Source organism: Bubalus kerabau, chromosome 13 (assembly GCF_029407905.1).
Source record: "Bubalus kerabau isolate K-KA32 ecotype Philippines breed swamp buffalo chromosome 13, PCC_UOA_SB_1v2, whole genome shotgun sequence".
Taxonomy (NCBI): domain Eukaryota; kingdom Metazoa; phylum Chordata; class Mammalia; order Artiodactyla; family Bovidae; genus Bubalus; species Bubalus kerabau.
The window spans coordinates 20,401,514-20,422,411 of NC_073636.1; the positions used below are offsets into that span (position 1 = coordinate 20,401,514).

At 37.0% G+C, this 20,898-nt stretch overlaps 1 protein-coding gene across 1 annotated transcript in view; it reads right to left on the bottom strand.

The window, feature by feature from the left end:
• CCDC7 (coiled-coil domain containing 7) overlaps positions 1–20,898 on the bottom strand; it is a 262,345-nt gene that overhangs the window by 54,185 nt on the left and 187,262 nt on the right. Inside the window, exon 36 of the mRNA XM_055543752.1 lies at positions 16,811–16,909. Coding sequence (XP_055399727.1) covers positions 16,811–16,909 — 99 coding nt within the window. The remainder of the gene's footprint in view (positions 1–16,810; positions 16,910–20,898) is intronic.

A 20,898-nucleotide genomic window follows, 5' to 3' on the forward strand; every position in this document is an offset into this window, starting at 1 on the left:
AATGTAAACTGGTCCACCCACTTTGGAAATGGAGTTTCCTCAAAAAATTAAAAGTAGATTGAACTTCTGATCCCTCTATCCTACTTATAAGTACCTACTTGAAGGAAATAAATACAGGATTTTGAGGAGCTTTATGTACCTATATTTTTTCTCAGTATTATTCACAACAGGAAGATATGAACATATCCTAACAGTCCATCAATGGATGAATGGATAAAGAAGATGTGGTGTATGTATGTATATGTATATATATATATATATATATATATATATATATATACACACACACACACACACATATAGAGTATTAATCAGCCATTTGAAAGAAGGACATCCTGCCATTTGAGACAACATGGGTAAGTCCTGAATACGTTTTTCTAAGAGAAATAAGTCATAAAGAGAAAGAAAAATATACTACAGTATGATGCTGTTAAACTGCTGCAGTCAATATGCCAGGAAATTTAGAAAATTCAGCAGTGGCCACAGGACTGGCAAAGGTCAGTTTTCATTTCAACCCTGAAGAAGGGCAATGCCAAAGAATGTTCAAACTATTACATAATTGCACTCATTTCACATGCTAGGAAGGTAATGCTCAAAATTCTTCAAGCTAGGGTTCAACAATACATGAACTGAGAACTTCCAGATGTACAAGTTGGATTTAGAAAAGGCAGAGGAACCAGAGATCAACCTGCACTGGATCAAAGAAAAAGCAAGAGAATTCCAGAAAAATATCTACTTCTTCTTAATTGACTACACAAAAGCCTCTGACTGTGTGGACCACAAAAACTGTGGAAAATTCTTAGAGATGGGAATACCAGACCACCTTACCTGCCTCTTGAGAAACCTGTATGCAGGTCAATAAGCAGCAGTTAGTACTGGACAAGGAACAGTGAACTGATTCAAAATTGGGACAGGAGTTCATCAAGGCTGCATATTGTTACCCTGTTTATTCAACATATATGCAGAGTATAGCATTCAAAATGCCGGGCTGGAAGAAGTACAAGCTGGAGAAATATCAACAACCTCAGATATGCAGATGATGTAACTTTTATTGCAGAAAGCAAAGACGAACTAAAGAGTCTCTTGATGAAAGTGAAAGAGGAGAGTGAAAAGGCTGGCTTAAAACTTAACATTCAAAAAACGAAGATCATGGCATCTGGTCCCATTACTGCATGGCAGATAGATGGGAAAACAATGGAAACAGTGACAAACTTTATTTTCTTGGGCTCCCAAATCATTGTAGATTGTGACTGCAGCTATGAAATTAAAAGATGCTTGCTCCTTGGAAGGAAAGCTATGACAGACCTAGACAGCATATCAAAAAGCAGAGACATCACTTTGCCAATAAAGGTCCATCTAGTCAAAGCTATGGTTTTTCCAGTAGTCATGAGAGTTGGACCATAAAGAAGGCTGATCATTGAAGAATTGATGCTTTTGAACTGTAGTGTTGGAGAAGACTCTTGAGAGTCCCTTGGATAGAAAGGCGAACAAACCAGTCAATCCTAAAGGAAATCAATACTGACTATTCATTGGAAGCACTGATGCTGAAGCTGAAACTCCGATACTTTGGTCACCTGATGCAAAGAGTTGACTGACTGGAAAAGACCATGATGCTGGGAAACTGACGGCAGGAGGAGAAGGGGAGACAGAATGAGATGGTTGGATGCATCACCAAATCCATGGACATGAATTTGAGCAAATTCTGGGAAATGTTAAAGGACAGGGAGGCTTAGCATGCAGTAGTTCATGGGGTTGTAAAGAGTTGGACATGACTGAGCAACTGAACAACAACAAATCATCTACATGTGGAATCTAAAAAAGCAAAATTTTTAGTAAGAAATTGTGGTTAACCAGAGGATAAGGGGTGAGGTAATACAAAAGATGTTGTACAATCTTGAGTAGTAAATAGAGATCTGAAGCACAGCATAATGAATACAGACAATACTGCACTATAATCACCAAATGATAATAGACTAGAATTATTACAACCAATAAAATGAAACATAATTATGTAATGTGATATAGGTGCTAATTACCACTACAATGGCAATCACATTACAATACATAAATGTATCAAATTAGTATGTTGTACACCTTAAATTTACAGGTTTTATATCAAATGTACAATAAATCAGAAAAGAAAAAAATGTATACATGAAAAGAAAAAAATGTGTACATGAAAGGCTGCTAAATGATAAATAATAAGGATTAAATCATACAGGATGTTGAAATGCTAAAATAATAATAGTGAGAGGACTTCTGGGATTTCCAGGTGGCTCAGTGGTAAAGAATCTGCCTGCCAATGCAAAAGACACAGGAAATGCCGGTTTGATTCCTGGGCCAGGAAGGTCTCCTGGTGGAGGAAATGGCAACCCACTTCAGCATTCTTGCCAGGAAAATCCCATGGACAGAGGAGCCTAGCAGGCTACAGTCTGTGGGGTCACAAAGAGTTGGAAACAACTGGGCATATACACATGAGAGGATGTCTACATCTTGTTATACGTGTAAAGAGCTTGGGAATCATTACTTCTATTCTCACAATAAGAAAAAATTTAGCAAACATTTGAAATTAAACATCTTATTTGGGCTTCCTTGATAGCTCAGTTGGTAAAGAATCTGCCTGCAATGCCAGAGACCCCAGTTCGATTCCTGGGTCAGGAAGACCTGCTGGAGAAGGGATAGGCTACCCACTCCAGTATTCTTGGGCTTCCCTTGTGGCTCAGCTGGTAAAGAATTCACCTGCAATGCGGGAGACCTGGGTTTGATCCTTGGGTTGGGAAGATTCCCTGGAGAAGGAAAAGGCTACCCACTCCAGTATTCTGGCCTGAAGAATACTGCAGAGGGTACAGTCCTGGAGAATACATGGCTATAGTCCATGGGGTCGCAAAGGGTCCGAAACAACTGAGTGACTTTCACTTTTTCTTATTTAAATCAAGGCAAAATGCTGCCCCCAAAACTGGAGATAGAGGTGCATAAAAGCAGGTTATTGGCAGCTGAAGAGCAGGAGCAGAAGCTCACTGTTGGAGTCAGTACTAGTGAGAATGAGAATATCAGTTGCTCAGTTGTGTCTGACTCTTTGTGACCCCATGGACTGTAGCCTGCCAGGCTCTTCTCTCCATGGGTTTTCCAGGCAAGAATACTAGAGTGGGTTGCCATTCCCTTCTCCAGGGGATCTTCCCAATCCAGGGATCAAACCTGGGTCTCCTGCATTGCACGCAGATTCTTTATACCATCTGAGCCAACAGGGAAACCTACCAATTGCTGAAAGTTCAGTGTAAACTAATTTGAATCTTACTGGCATTCCCACATTATTATAACTTTTATGTCTAGGAAACCCAAGCAAGTTCTCAAGATGAAGATCAGAGAAAAACCTTCATATGCTTCCAACAGGGGGAGGGGAAAGGAACTGCTTTTCAAAATGCCATTCTCCTTAACAAAAGACTGCCTTCAAGGGAAACTACTTTACTAGAGCTTAACCAAAACAGAGTTTATGAGAACCCAACAGACCTTAGGAAAATGGAGTATTCAACACAGGGGTGAGTAGATATATGATCTCAGCCCTTTCCAGCCTTCCTTGTCTTACCAAACACATAGGAGAGACATGAGAAACACTTTGAAGGTTGGAGCCCAGAGACACAAGCTTATTCAGACACAGGCCGACACCTAATCAGAGGATTACAGAATCTTTCCCCTTCCCTGATGTCTTACCACCATATTAATAGGGCTCCTATATAATAGCAAATTACAGCTAAAAGAACACCAAGTCACAGACCCTATTTAAGGAATCTAGAGGGAAACCCAAAGATACCAGGGGAGACAAAAAAGAGACAATATAGGAACTTTTAGCTTATGATACCTACAGCTAGAGTAAACAAAAAATACAGACTAATACCTAGCCAGAGAAACATGAAGCCTCACACTAAAGGTCTATATACTTCCGTTCCTTTTACCCAGTGTATCGTGTCTGGATTTGAACAGCAACAAAATGTAATACATGCTTAAAAATAAAAACCCAAACAAGAGTACGAGTACCAGACTCACACGACAGAAATTTGAGCATAATCATAGGAGTATCTGAAGTAATTATGACTAATACGCTAAAAGTTTTTGTAGAAAACGAGACAAAATATAAAAGCAGAAGAGTAATGTAAGAAGAAATATGGAAGCTCTAAGAAAAAAATCACAAGGAAATGTTAAATATCTAAAATATTGCAACAGAAGTGTAGAATGTCTTTGATGTGTTCATTAGTAGACTGGAACACAGTCAAGGAAAGTCTCAGTGAGCTTAACGATATGACATTAGAAACTTTCCAAATTGAAAAGAGAAGCTAAATGGAAAAAAAGGAACAGGATATCAGAGATCTTTTGGACAATTACAAAAGGCATAACACACACATAATGAGGATACCAGAAGGAGAAGAAACAATGCAACAGAAGAAATATTTAAACAATGGCAGAGAATTTTCCAACATTAATGACATTCAAATCAGTGAGCATAGGAATTCAGAGAACACCAAAAAAGATAAATGCAAAAATATCAACACCTATTCATATCATATTCAAAATGCAGAAAAAAATCAAAGACAAAGAGAAAATCTTAAAAGACTTCAGGGAAAAACAAAAAAAAAAATAGAAATATATCTTATCTGTAGAGGGATAAGGATAAAAATATCTTTTATGTCTCATCAAACTGTGCTAGCAAGAAGAGAATGGAGAGAAATGTAAAGTGTCTAAAGAAAACATATCAACCAACCTATAATTTTATTAATTTGAGACAAGGCAGACTTCAGAGCAAGGAAAATTACCAGAAATAAAGAGAGCCCTACATGATAATAAAGGGGGTCAATATCTAAGAAAACATAAGAATCCTTAATGAGTATGCACCAAACAACAGAGCAACAAAATACATGGGGCAAAAATAGAACTGCAAGGAGAAACTGACAAATGTATTACATGTGCTGTTTTCAATACCATCTTATCAGTAACTGACAGATACAACAAGCTGAAGATCCATACCTTAACAAATTTAAAAGAACAAAAGTCATGTGAAATATGCTTTCAGATCACAATAGATTTAAGTGCTATTATTCCAATGCAAAAACTAGATAAATATCTCTCACAAATAAGATGCAAAAATCCTCCACAAAATAATAATCAATGATGTGAAACAATGTATAAAAATGCTTCTATATAATGACCAAGGAGGATTTATTCCAGGTATACAATGCTGACTCAATATTTAAAATCAATTAATGTAGCTCATCACATCAACAGACAAAAGAAAAAAATAATTTGATCAATCAGAGATGCAAAAAATTATTTTAAAAAATCTAAACCCTGTTCATGATAAAAACTCTAAGCAAACCAAGAATAGTGGGAACTTCCTCAGTTTGATAAATGACATCTACCAAAACCCAACAGATAACATCACACTTAACAGTGGAAAACTAAATGCTATCATTATCATCTCAGGATAAATCAAGGATGTCTCTTCTCACAACTCCTACCCAGTAACATAGTGAAGTGAAAATGAAAGTCACTCAGTTGAGTCCAACTCTTTGCAACCCCATGGACTATAGATTCCAGCTTGTGCCTCTTCCAGCCCAGTGTTTCTCATGATGTATTCTGCATATAAGTTAAATAAGCAGGGTGACAATATACAGCCTTGACGTACTCCTTTTCCTATTTGGAACCAGTCTGTTGTTCCATGTCCAGTTCTAACTGTTGCTTCCTGATCTGCATATAGGTTTCTCAAGAGGCAGGTCAAGTGGTCTGGTATTCCCATCTCTTTCAGAATTTTCCATAGTTTATTGTGATCCACACAGTTGAAGGCTTTGGCATAGTCAATAAAGCAGAAATAGATGTTTTTCTGGAACTCTCTTGCTTTTTCGATGATACAGCGGATGTTGGCAGTTTGATCTCTGGTTCCTCTGCCTTTTCTAAAACCAGCTTGAACATCTGGAAGTTCATGGTTCACGTATAGCTGAATCCTGGCTTGGAGAAATTTGAGCATTACTTTACTAGCATGTGAGATGAGTGCAAAGCAAATACAACACCCAGTTGTGTATGTGACTGGTGATAGAAGCAAGGTCCAATGCTGTAAAGAGCAATATTGCATAGGAACCTGGAATGTTAGGTCCATGAATCAAGGCAAATTGGAAGTGGTCAAACATGAGATGGCAAGAGTGAACGTTGACATTCTAGGAATCAGCAAACTAAAATGGACTGGGTGAATTTAACTCAGATGATCATTATATATACTACTGTGGGCAGGAATACCTTAGAAGAAATGGAGTAGCCACCATGGTCAACAAAAGAGTCTGAAGTGCAGTACTTGGATGCAATCTCAAAAACAACAGAATGATCTCTGTTCGTTTCCAAGGCAAACCATTCAATATCACAGTAATCCAAGTCTATGCCCCAACCAGTAACACTGAAGAAGCTGAAGTTGAACAGTTCTATGAAGACCTACAAGACCTTTTAGAACTAATCCCCAAAAGAGATATCACTACATCAGATCAGATCAGATCAGATCAGTCGCTCAGTCGTGTCCGACTCTTTGTGACCCCATGAATCGCAGCACGCCAGGCCTCCCTGTCCATCACCAACTCCTGGAGTTCACCCAGACTCACATCCATAGAGTCAGTGATGCCATCCAGCCATCTCATCCTCTGTCGTCTCCTTCTCCTCTTGCCCCCAATCCCTCCCAGCATCAGAGTCTTTTCCAATGAGTCAACTCTTCACATCAGGTGGCCAAAGTACTGGACTTTCAGCTTCAGCATCAGTCCTTCCAAAGAAATCCCAGGGCTGATCTCCTTCAGAATGGACTGGTTGGATCTCCTTGCAGTCCAAGGGACTCTCAAGAGTCTTCTCCAACACCACAGTTCAAAAGCATCAATTCTTCGGCGCTCAGCTTTCTTCACAGTCCAACTCTCACATCCATACATGACCACAGGAAAAACCATAGCCTTGACTAGACGAACCTTTGTTGGCAAAGTAATGTCTCTGCTTTTGAATATGCTACCTAGGGTGGTCATAACTTTCCTTCCAAGGAGTAAGTGTCTTTTAATTTCATGGCTGCAGTCACCATCTGCAGTGATCTTGGAGCCCAGAAAAATAAAGTCTGACACTGTTTCCACTGTTTCCCCATCATTTTCCCATGAAGTGATGGGACCGGATGCCATAACTATAGCTAAAATCCAAATGCTGAAAACAACAAATGATCTCAGAAATTTGGAGCAGTGGGAAACTTGATTTGTAGCTGGGAGGAAAGCAAAACAGTACAGCCACTTTGAGGATGGTTTGGCAGTTTACAAAGTTAATAGTTTTATCATATAATTTTAGCAACTGTATGAAAATTTATGTTGCCACAAAAGTTATGTAGTATTCAGCAGATGTTTTTTGTACACAATTAATAAAGAAACTGTTTGGCTTTTCTTTTGGTTTAGGATCATTATGACAAAAACTACTGACATCATACAAAATACCATGAACTTCTGTATGAACTGTTTACAGAAGACAGAAGACTGTATACAGAAGACTGTATAAATACTTATCATAAGAAAGCAAATATGGCTGTACTATTATCAGATAAAATAAATATTAAGGCAAAAAATGTATTCTTAGAGATAAAGGATATACTTTTATAGAGATCAAGGCTCATGTTTACCAGGTAAATATACAAGTTTAAATTCATACACATTTAATAACATCATTTCCAAATATATAAACCAATCTGGCAAAAAACTACCTGGAAACACAAAGATATCCATAATCATAGAAGGAAAATTTAACATACATCTCTTAGTAACACAGAATAAACAGAACTTCAATTAAAGAAGAACCGAACAACACAGTAAATATATGATGTAACAGATCTATACAAAAGATATGATTAAACATTCACAAACCCGGGGGGAGGAGCCAAGATGGCGGAGGAGTAGGACTGGGAGAACACTTTCTCCCCCACAGATTCATCAAAAGAGCATTTAAACGTCGAGTAAATTCCACAAAACAACTTCTGAATGCCGGCAGAGGACATCAGGCACCCAGAAAAGCAACCCAACTCTTCGAAAGGAGGTAGGAAAAAATATAAAAGACAAAAAAAGAGACAAAAGAGGGAAGGACGGAGTTCCGTCCCGGGAAGGGAGTCTTAAAAAGACAGAAGTTTCCAAACACCAGGAAACCTTCTCACTGCCGAATCTGTGCCGAGCTTTGGAAGCACAGAGGGCAACATAACAGGGAGAAAAAAATAAATAAACAATTAAAAACCGCAGATTGCGAGCCCTACGGTAACTCCCCCAGCGGAGAAGCAGCGCAGACGCCTGCACAAGCCATTAGCAAGCGGGGGCTGGGCAGGGAAGCGCGGCGCGGGCTGCGTCGCTTAGAGTAAGAATCTGGCCCGAATGTCCTGAGCGCTATCTGAGCGAAATAATTTGGGCTAGCAAACCAGACTGTGGGATATCTACCAAGCGAAAAGCCAGCCCTAACCTAAGACACCACCAGGCCTGCACACGGAACAAAGGACTGAACAGAGATAGCCGGCTGCAGACCTTCCCCCTCCGGTGACAGGCAGCCAGAGCTGGAAGGGGGCAATCGCAGCCCTAGAGAGACACTATCTATAAAACTGTAAGCAGGCTTCTTTGCTAACTAAAACTTCTTGGGGGTCTGGATGGTCAACATCTGCCTGAGAAGGTGCACCGGTTTTACACCCAGATAACCGAGTGGCGGGGAGGCGATAAGTCGCAGCATTGGCGCCCGCCAAACACCTCATCACCTGAGCTGCTTGGACCTGGGAAGAGCACAAAACACAGGCCCAACCGAGTCTGCGCCTCTGAGGACTACCCGAGTGCCTGAACCTGAGCGGCTTGGACCTGGGAGCTCAGCCCAGGGCCGGCCTCTGATTGTTCCTGGCGGAACAACCTAGAGCCCAAGCAGTGTGGGCAGGTAGGCTACACTCGCCGTGAGCGGGGGCAGACCCAGTGTGGCTGAGGCACTGCGAGCGCACGCCAGTGTTATCTGTTTGCAGCATCCCTCCCTCCCTCCCCACAGCGCGGCTGAACAAGTGAGCCTAAATTAAAAAAAAAAAAAGTGTCCTCCACCTTCCCCTTTGTGTCAGGGCGGGAACCAGACACTGAAGAGACCAGCAAACAGAAGAAGCTATAACAGAGGGAAACGCCTTGGAAGCTACAGGCCATAGATTAAAACCCTGTGGTTACTATGGACTACATAGGAAGGGGCCTGTAGATCTTGAGAAATATAAGTCGGACCAAGGAACTAGCCAAAAATGAACTGAACCCACAATACTCACAACAAAACCAGAGAAAGATCTAGATATATTTTTACTATTTTTACGATCTTTCTTTTTTTAAAAAAAATTTTTTTAAAAAATTTTAAGTCCTCTATTGTCCTTTAATTTTCACTTGTATAACCTATTACTTTGCAAAAAAAAAGAAAAAGACCCTATTTTTTTTTCTTCTTCAGCAAACTTCATATATATATTTTATAATTTTTTGACCGTGTTTTGTTATTTTTTCTTTTTCTTCTTTTCTTTAACATTGTATTTTTGAAATTCCAAACTCTACTCTAGATTTTTAATTTTAGCCTTTTGGTATATGTTATCAATTTTGTACCTATAGTTTTTTTTATAATTTCTGTGACTTTTTTCCCCCTCTGTTTCTTTCTCTTCTTCTTTTATATAACATCGTATATCTGCAATTCCAAACTCTACTCAAGATTTTTAATTTATGCTTTTTGGTATTTGATATCAATTTTGTACCTGTATTTTCTTTATAATTTTTGCAACATTGTTTTTGTTGGTTTGTTTGTTTTCTCTCTTTATTTTTCTTCTTTTTTTAACATTGTATTTTTGAAATTCCAAACTCTACTCTAGATTTTTAATTTTTGCTTTTTGGTATTAGTTATCAATTTTGTACCTGTAGTTTCTTTAGAATTTTCGCGACCTTGTTTTTCTTTGTTTGTTTTTTCTCTCTTTCTTTTCCTTCTTCTTTTCTTTAACATCGCATTTTTGAAATTCCAAACTCTACTCTAGATTTTTAATTTTAGCCTTTTGGTATATGTTATCAATTTTGTACCTATAGTTTTTTTTATAATTTCTGTGACTTTTTTTTTTCTTTTTTTCCCTCTGTTTCTTTCTCTTCTTCTTTTATATAACATTGTATATCTGCAATTCCAAACTCTACTCAAGATTTTTAATTTATGCTTTTTGGTATTTGATATCAATTTTGTACCTGTATTTTCTTTATAATTTTTGCAACATTGTTTTTGTTGGTTTGTTTGTTTTCTCTCTTTATTTTTCTTCTTCTTTTTTTTAACATTGTATTTTTGAAATTCCAAACTCTACTCTAGATTCTTAATTTTTGCTTTTTGGTATTAGTTATCAATTTTGTACCTGTAGTTTCTTTAGAATTTTCGTGACCTTGTTTGTTTTTCTTTGTTCGTTTTTTCTCTCTTTCTTTTCCTTCTTCTTTTCATTAACATCATATTTTTGAAATTCCAAACTCTACTCTAGATTTTTAATTTTTGCTTTTATGTATTTGTTACCAATTTTGTACCTTTAAGAACCCAATCTTTAGGACCCATTTTTCACTAGGGAGCGAGATTACTGGCTTGACTGCTCTCTCTCCCTTTGGACTCTCCGTTTTCTCCACCAGGTCACCTATATCTCCTCCCTAACCCCTCTCTACTCTACCCAACTCTGTGAATTTCTGTGTGTTCCAGATGGTGGAGAGCACTTAGGGAACTGATTACTGGCTGGATCTGTCTCCCTCCTTTTCATTTCCCCCTTTTATCCTTCTGGCCACCTTTGTCTCCTTCCTCCTCCTTCTCTTCTCTGTATAACTCCGTGAACATCTCTGAGCGGTCCAGTTGTGGAGTGCACATAAGGAAGTGACTACTGGCTAGCCCACTCTCTCCACTATTGATTCCACCTCATCTCATTTGGGTCACCTCTAACTCCCTCCTCCCTCTTCTCTTCTCCATGTAACGCTGTGAACCTCTCTGAGTGACCCTCACAGTAGAGAAACTTTTCATCTTTAACGTAGATGTTTTATCAATGGTGCTGTATAGAAGGAGAAGTTTTGAAACTACAGTAAAAATAAGACCGATAACTGGAAGTAGGAGGCTTAAGTCCAAACCCTGACTCCAGGGAACGCCTGACTCCAAGGAACATTAATTGACAGGAGCTCATCAAACGCCTCCATACCGACACTGAAACCAAGCACCACACAAGGGCCAACAAGTTCCAGGGCAAGACATACCAAGCAAATTCTCCAGCAACAAAGGAACACAGCCCTGAGCTTCAAGATACAGGCTGCCCAAAGTCACCCCAAAACCATAGACACCTCATAACTCATTACTGGACATTTCATTACACTCCAGAGAGAAGAAATACAGCTCCATCCACCAGAACATCGACACAAGCTTCCCTAACCAGGAAACCCTGATGAGCTACCTGTACAAACCCACACACAGTGAGGAAATGCCACAATAAAGAGAACTCCACAAACTGCCAGAATACAGAAAGGACACCCCAAACTCAGCAATTTAAACAAGATGAAGAGACAGAGGAATACCCAGCAGATAAAGGGACAGGATAAATGCCCACCAATCCAAACAAAAGAGGAAGAGATAGGGAATCTACCTGATAAAGAATTCCGAATAATGATAGTGAAATTGATCCAAAATCTTGAAATTAAAATGGAATCACAGATAAATAGCCTGGAGGCAAGGATTGAGAAGATGCAAGAAAGGTTTAACAAAGACTTAGAAGAAATAAAAAAGAGTCAATATATAATGAATAATGCAATAAGTGAAATTAAAAACACTCTGGAGGCAACAAATACTAGAATAACAGAGGCAGAAGATAGGATTAGTGAATTAGAAGATAGAATGGTAGAAATAAATGAATCAGAGAGGATAAAAGAAAAACGAATTAAAAGAAATGAGGACAATCTCAGAGACCTCCAGGACAATATTAAACGCTACAACATTCGAATCATAGGGGTCCCAGAAGAAGAAGACAAAAAGAAAGACCATGAGAAAATACTTGAGGAGATAATAGTTGAAAACTTCCCTAAAATGGGGAAGGAAATAATCACCCAAGTCCAAGAAACCCAGAGAGTCCCAAACAGGATAAACCCAAGGTGAAACACCCCAAGACACATATTAATCAAATTAACAAAGATCAAACACAAAGAACAAATATTAAAAGCAGCAAGGGAAAAACAACAAATAACACACAAGGGAATACCCATAAGGATAACAGCTGATCTTTCAATAGAAACTCTTCAAGCCAGGAGGGAATGGCAAGACATACTTAAAATGATGAAAGAAAATAACCTACAGCCCAGATTATTGTACCCAGCAAGGATCTCATTCAAGTATGAAGGAGAAATCAAAAGCTTTTCAGACAAGCAAAAGCTGAGAGAATTCTGCACCACCAAACCAGCTCTCCAACAAATACTAAAGGATATTCTCTAGACAGGAAACACAAAAACGGTGTATAAATTCGAACCCAAAACAATAAAGTAAATGGCAACAGGATCATACTTATCAGTAATTACCTTAAATGTAAATGGGTTGAATGCCCCAACCAAAAGACAAAGACTGGCTGAATGGATACAAAAACAAGACCCCTACATATGTTGTCTGTAACAGACCCACCTCAAAACAGGGGACACATATAGACTGAAAGTGAAGGGCTGGAAAAAGATTTTCCATGCAAATAGGGACCAAAAGAAAGCAGGAGTAGCAATACTCATATCAGATAAAATAGACTTTAAAACAAAGGCTGTGAAAAGAGACAAAGAAGGTCACTACATAATGATCAAAGGATCAACCCAAGAAGAAGATATAACAATTATAAATATATATGCACCCAACACGGGAGCACCGCAGTATGTAAGACAAATGCTAACAAGTATGAAAGGAGAAATTAACAATAACACAATAATAGTGGGAGACTTTAATACCCCACTCACACCTATGGATAGATCAACTAAACAAAATTAACAAGGAAACACAAACTTTAAACGATACAATAGACCAGTTAGACCTAATTGATATCTATAGGACATTTCATCCCAAAACAATGAATTTCACCTTTTTCTCAAGCGCACATGGAACCTTCTCCAGGACAGATCACATCCTGGGCCATAAAGCTAGCCTTGGTAAATTCAAAAAAATAGAAATCATTCCAAGCATCTTTTCTGACCACAATGCAGTAAGATTAGATCTCAATTACAGGAGAAAAACTATTAAAAATTCCAACATATGGAGGCTGAACAACACGCTGCTGAATAACCAACAAATCACAGAAGAAATCAAAAAAGAAATCAAAATTTGCATAGAAACGAATAAAAATGAAAACACAACAACCCAAAACCTGTGGGACACGGTAAAAGCAGTCCTAAGGGGAAAGTTCATAGCAATACAGGCACACCTCAAGAAACAAGAAAGAAGTCAAATAAATAACCTAACTCTACACCTAAAGCAACTAGAAAAGGAAGAAATGAAGAACCCCAGGGTTAGTAGAAGGAAAGAAATCTTAAAACTTAGAGCAGAAATAAATGCAAAAGAAACAAAAGAGATCATAGCAAAAATCAACAAAACCAAAAGCTGGTTTTTTGAAAGGATAAATAAAATTGACAAACCATTAGCCAGACTCATCAAGAAACAAAGGGAGAAAAATCAAATCAATAAAATTAGAAATGAAAATGGAGAGATCACAACAGACAACACAGAAATACAAAGGATCATAAGAGACTACTATCTACAATTATATGCCAATAAAATGGACAACGTGGAAGAAATGGACAAATTCTTAGAAAAGTACAACTTTCCAAAACTGAACCAGGAAGAAATAGAAAATCTTAACAGACCCATCACAAGCACGGAAATTGAAACTGTAATAAAAAATCTTCCAGCAAACAAAAGCCCAGGTCCAGATGGCTTCACAGCTGAATTCTACCAAAAATTTAGAGAAGAGCTAACACCTATCCTGCTCAAACTCTTCCAGAAAATTGCAGAGGATGGTAAACTTCCAAACTCATTCTATGAGGCCACCATCACCCTAATACCAAAACCTGACAAAGATCCCACAAAAAAAGAAAACTACAGGCCAATATCACTGATGAACAAAGACGCAAAAATCCTTAACAAAATTCTAGCAATCAGAATCCAACAACACATTTAAAAAGATCATACACCATGACCAAGTGGGCTTTATCCCAGGGATGCAAGGATTCTTCAATATCCGCAAATCAATCAATGTAATACACCACATTAACAAATTGAAAAATAAAAACCATATGATTATCTCAATAGATGCAGAGAAAGCCTTTGACAAAATTCAACATCCATTTATGATCAAAACTCTCCAGAAAGCAGGAATAGAAGGAACATACCTCAATATAATCAAAGCTATATATGACAAACCCACAGCAAACATTGTCCTCAATGGTGAAAAATTGAAAGCATTTCCTCTAAAGTCAGGAACAAGACAAGGGTGCCCACTTTCACCATTATTATTCAACATAGTTTTGGAAGTTTTGGCCACAGCAATCAGAGCAGAAAAAGAAATAAAAGGAATCCAAATTGGAAAAGAAGAAGTAAAACTCTCACTGTTTGCAGATGACATGATCCTCTACATAGAAAACCCTCAAGACTCCACCAGAAAATTACTAGAACTAATCAATGACTATAGTAAAGTTGCAGGATATAAAATCAACACACAGAAATCCCTTGCATTCCTATACACTAATAATGAGAAAACAGAAAGAGAAATTAAGGAAACAATTCCATTCACCATTGCAACGGAAAGAATAAAATACTTAGGAATATATCTACCTAAAGAAACTAAAGACCTATATATAGAAAACTATAAAACACTGGTGAAAGAAATCAAAGAGGACACTAACAGATGGAGAAATATACCATGTTCATGGATTGGAAGAATCAATATAGTGAAAATGAGTATACTACCCAAAGCAATCTATAGATTCAATGCAATCCCTATCAAGCTACCAACAGTATTCTTCACAGAGCTAGAACAAATAATTTCACAATTTGTATGGAAATACATAAAACCTCGAATAGCCAAAGCGATCTTGAGAAAGAAGAATGGAACTGGAGGAATCAACCTACCTGACTTCAGGCTCTACTACAAAGCCACAGTCATCAAGACAGTATGGTACTGGCACAAAGACAGAAATATAGATCAATGCAACAAAATAGAAAGCCCAGAGATAAATCCATGCACATATGGACACCTTATCTTTGACAAAGGAGGCAAGAATATACAATGGAGAAAAGACAATCTCTTTAACATGTGGTGCTGGGAAATCTGGTCAACCACTTGTAAAAGAATGAAACTAGAACACTTTCTAACACCATACACAAAAATAAACTCAAAATGGATTAAAGATCTCAATGTAAGACCAGAAACTATAAAACTCCTAGAGGAGAACATAGGCAAAACACTCTCTGACATACATCACAGCAGGATCCTCTATGACCCACATCCCAGAATATTGGAAATAAAAGCAAAAATAATCAAATGGGACCTAATTAAACTTAAAAGCTTCTGCACATCAAAGGAAACTATTAGCAAGGTGAAAAGACAGCCTTCAGAATGGGAGAAAATAATAGCAAATGAAGCAACTGACAAAGAATTAATCTCGAGAATATACAAGCAATTCCTACAGCTCAACTCCAGAAAAATAAATGACCCAATCAAAAAATGGGCCAAAGAACTAAATAGACATTTCTCCAAAGAAGACATACAGATGGCTAACAAACACATGAAAAGATGCTCAACATCACTCATTATCAGAGAAATGCAAATCAAAACCACTATGAGGTACCATTTCACACCAGTCAGAATGGCTGCGATCCAAAAGTCTACAAACAATAAATGCTGGAGAGGGTGTGGAGAAAAGGGAACCCTCTTACACTGTTGGTGGGAATGCAAACTAGTACAGCCACTATGGAGAACAGTGTGGAGATTCCTTAAAAAACTGGAAATAGAACTGCCTTATGATCCAGCAATCCCACTGCTGGGCATACACACTGTGGAAACCAGAAGGGAAAGAGACACATGTACCCCAATGTTCATCGCAGCACTGTTTATAATAGCCAGGACATAGAAGCAACCTAGATGTCCATCAGCAGATGAATGGATAAGAAAGCTGTGGTACAGATACACAATGGAGTATTACTCAGCCATTAAAAAGAATACGTTTGAATCAGTTCTAATGAGGTGGATGAAACTGGAGCCTATTATACAGAGTGAAGTAAGCCAGAAAGAAAAACACCAATACAGTATACTAACGCATATATATGAAATTTAGAAAGATGGTAACAATAACCCTGTGTATGAGACAGCAAAAGAGACAATGATGTATAGAACAGTCTTATGGACTCTGTGGGAGAGGGCAAGGGTGGGAAGATTTAGGAGAATGGCATTGAAACATGTAAAATATCATGTATGAAACAAGTTGCCAGTCCAGGTTCAATGCACGATACTGGATGCTTGGGGCTGGTGCACTGGGACGACCCAGAGGGATGGTATGGGGAGGGAGGGGGGAGGAGGGTACAGGATGGGGAACACATGTATACCTGTGGCAGATTCATTTTGATATTTGGCAAAACTAATACAATTATGTAAAGTTTAAAAATAAAATTTAAAAAACAAAACAACAAAAAAAAACATTCACAAACCTAAGACAGAGGATTTTTTGCTTTTTACTTTAATTAAAAATAAATTAATATTGAAATTTATCAGACTTACTATTCAGGGTTTCCATTTTGCCAGCTCTAAGTTTCTCAGTTTGAGACTGGCTTTTTGATCCAACTTCATCCTCAGATGATATATCTCTTGCTTTCTGAGCTATAGGAAAGATGTTTTTAATCCATTAAGTAGAGAACTGGATTTACTGAAAATCCTCTGTAATTCAAACACACTTCAATTATCCAGGAATATTTCTTCTCATAGTTTGAAACAATAAAGTCAAATACCACATTATTGAGATAGTGAATTATAGAGTAAGTATGTGAAGTGTAGAGAGATGTGAAATGTAGAGAGACTTTTCAAAAGAAGAGTTTTATGAGGTATTTACAATTTAGGATTAAATGTGATATTTTCTTAACAGATATGGGTGAGGAAAAAAAAAACAAATGATAAATAGTATATTTAAATATTTAGAAGATTTATACTGGATTAAAAAATAACTAGGATTTCCCTGGTGGCACAGTGCATAAGAATCTGCCTGCCAATGTAGGGGACATTGGTTCAAACCTTGGTCCGGGAAGATTCCACAAACAGTGGAGCAACTAAGCCCATGCACCATAACTACTGAAGCCTGCATGCCCTAGAGCCAGCAAGTTGCAACTACTGAGGCCTGTGTGCCTAGAGCCTGTGCTCAGCAACGAGAAGCTATCACAAAGAGAAGCCTATGCACCACAACGAGAGAGTAGCTCCTGCTCCCTGCAACTAGAAAAATCCCGAGTGCAACAATGAAGATCCAATATAAATAAATACAGCAGTGTGTACATGTAAAATAAAAAAAGAAAACATTGCTGAAAAAAATTAGGGAAGGTTTAAATAAATAAATATATTTAAAAACAAAAAAAAAATCCAAAAACCAAACAAAAATTAGCAATTATATACAACTAAATCATAATATGAAAAGGTTAAGAATAAAGGGATAAAAAATCATTCCATGTGAATAGTTACATAAAGATACTAGGCTAACATCAGATAAAATAAAGGTACAAAAAATTACTACAAAATGTCCATCATAAAGACAGAATTTCAGTTCACTAAGAACATATAACAAATTAAAATCTGCATATTTATTATATATACTTGTATGTAATATATCACCTATATATATGACATAGATCATGCATCTGTATTTTTATATATAATAAAGCTTTAGAAACATACAATTGAAATTGACAGAACAAAGAGTAATGGAAAAATATACACAGTAGTTGAATTTAACATACCTTTCTCACAAATGATAAAATAAACATAGAACTTCAATGAAATTAAGAAGGCAAAAACATCATAGTTAATCAACTTCACCTAATGGAGAACATACATACACAAACATGTATATGTTATGTTTATGTGTGCATATAAGTATATATGATACATATATAGCATATATTCCTGTGATCAACTGAATAAATATTAAAGAACTGGAGAAAATTAATTAAAAATCAGTATATGATATTCTTACTACAAAGCCTCACTTTTCTGGCAGTTCCAAGTGTCTTAATTCGAGACGAGTTTTATAAGATTTAAACTTTTTCTTTAGGTGTAAGATTTCATCTGACATCTCATCCATTTTCTCAGCTACAAGTATAGAGGCTCTTAATCCAGTAAAAAGTAAAACAGCTGGACTGTGAAATCTTTGGATTATTAATGTATACCAAGAACTTAAAGTTTCCATCCAATTTTACAAGTAAATACACACAATTTAAACAAATGATCAAACCATCCTCCCCTTGCCCACCCCATCCTCTAACTGATAGCGCATTTTCAAAATGGACTATGAAATTAAGTATAAAATCATCAGAGTGGTTTCCTTAAAGTATGTGGAAGACTTGTTACTGCATACAAACACTCAAGAAGTTGTAATTAGACTTTATTGTACTAAGGATAGTCATATTTAAAAATACTTTAAAACTTTTAACAACATATACAATGGGTTTAAAAGTTAAACTGATTAAAAAGTAATAATTCCAAAATAAGAAAAGAAATAGAAACCTGAATCAGGTGCAAAAATTAGAAAGCACCCAAAAAAGGAAATACTTAAATTTAAATATATTAGTAAGTACAATAATTATAAGTGGATTACATGTTGTTGGGCTAGACAATGACAGTCACACTGGATTTATAAGCAATTTAACTATAATCTATAAGCGATGTCACTGGTTTATAAGAATATAGAAACTGGAAAATAAAAGGGTGAAAAAAGATATGCAAATATGAACCAAAAGAAATCTGTAGTAGTTATATCAACGTCATACAAACTAAGATTTTAATCAAAAGACCTTACTGGAGACAGACTAAGATGGTACTGTTTATAAAAAGAAAACATTGAGTCCATAAGGACTATCAGACATTTTATTTGTATGCTCCTAACAACACAGACAGTATAAGGAAAAAGGACAATACTACAAAAATAGGTAAATCCACAATCATAGTGGGAGAATTTAGTACAGACATTGCTCCATAATGGATATAAGAAACAAAATTTGAAGAAGTCAAGAAATAGGAGTTTAAATAACACAATAAAACCTTGACTTTGCTGACTGTAAGCTCACACATTCATGAACATAATTCTGCTTAAAACAATTAAAACGCAAAATAATTTAATAACATTCATAATAATATTTACTACTGAGTCTTTTCCTTCTAGCAGTTCCAAGTGTCAGGCAAAAGATTTTCATTTGATACCTCATTAATTTTCTGGGCTTTAGGAAGAATGGCTCATAAAAACACAAATAGAGAATCAGAAATCTGCAGTGGAACCTCTAGATTTACAATTTATGTTAGTTATCCTACAATATTGTACTTTATCTTTAAATGATATAAACAAATCATTGTCTATTTGAAGTGCAAATATCATGTGAATATGTTTTTCACACATGTATATGAAGCAGTCATTACTTTCCAGATACACAGACGCATCAAATATATTTAAAGCAACAGTTAGAACTGGACATGGAACAACAGACTAGTTCTAAATAGGAAAAGGAGTACGTCAAGTCTGTATATTGTCACCCTGCTTATTTAACTTATATGCTGAGTACATCATAAGAAACACTGGGCTGGATGAAGTACAAGCTGGAATCAAGATTGCTGGGGGAAATATCAATAACCTCAGATATGCAGATGATACCACCCGTATGGCAGAAAGTGAAGAACTAAAGAGCATCCTGATGAAAGTGAGAGAGGAGAGTGAAAAAGTTGGCTTAAAGCTCAACATTCAGAAAATGAAGATCATGGCATCCGGTCCCATAACTTCATGGCAAATGGACAGGGAAACAGTGGAAACAGTGGTAGACTTTATGTTTTTGGGCTCCAAAATCATTGCAAATGGTGACTGCAGCCAAGAAATTAAAAGACGCTTACTCCTTGGATGGAAAGTTATGACCAACCTAGACAGCTTATTAAAAAGCAGAGACATTACTTTGCTTACAAAGGTCTGTCTAGTCAAAGCTATGGTTTTCCAGTAGTCATGTATGGATGTGAGAGTTGGACTGTGAAGAAAGCTACATACCAAACAATTGATGCTTTTGAACTGTGGTGCTGGAGAAGACTCTTGAGAGCCCCTTGGACTGCAAGGAGATCCAACCAGTCCATCCCAAAGGAGATCAGTCCTGAGTGTTCATAGGAAGGACTGATGCAAAGAGCTGACTCATTGGAAAAGACCCTGATGCTGGGAAAGATTTAAGGCAGGAGGAGAAGGGGACGACAGAGGACGAGATGGTAGGATGGTATCACCGACTCAATGGACATGAGTTTGGATAAACTCCGGGAGTTGGTGATGGACAGGAAGGCCTGGTGTGCTGCAGTTCATGGAGTCGCAAAGAGTCGGACATGACTGAGCGACTGAACTGAACTGAACAAATAAATTTAATTTGGAAATACTATTACTATAAACATTATTATAAATACTTACATTTAAAATTATTATTTAGTTTTTTTTATAGCATTTGTAGTTTTGAATAAAGCTTAAAATTTTTGGTATTAAATATGGCCAAGGAAAACACATATTATGATAAAGAACATAGTGAAAGACTGAAAGAAATATATCAAATAGGAAAAATAGTGGAATTACACTTAAATATATCATAATCAGA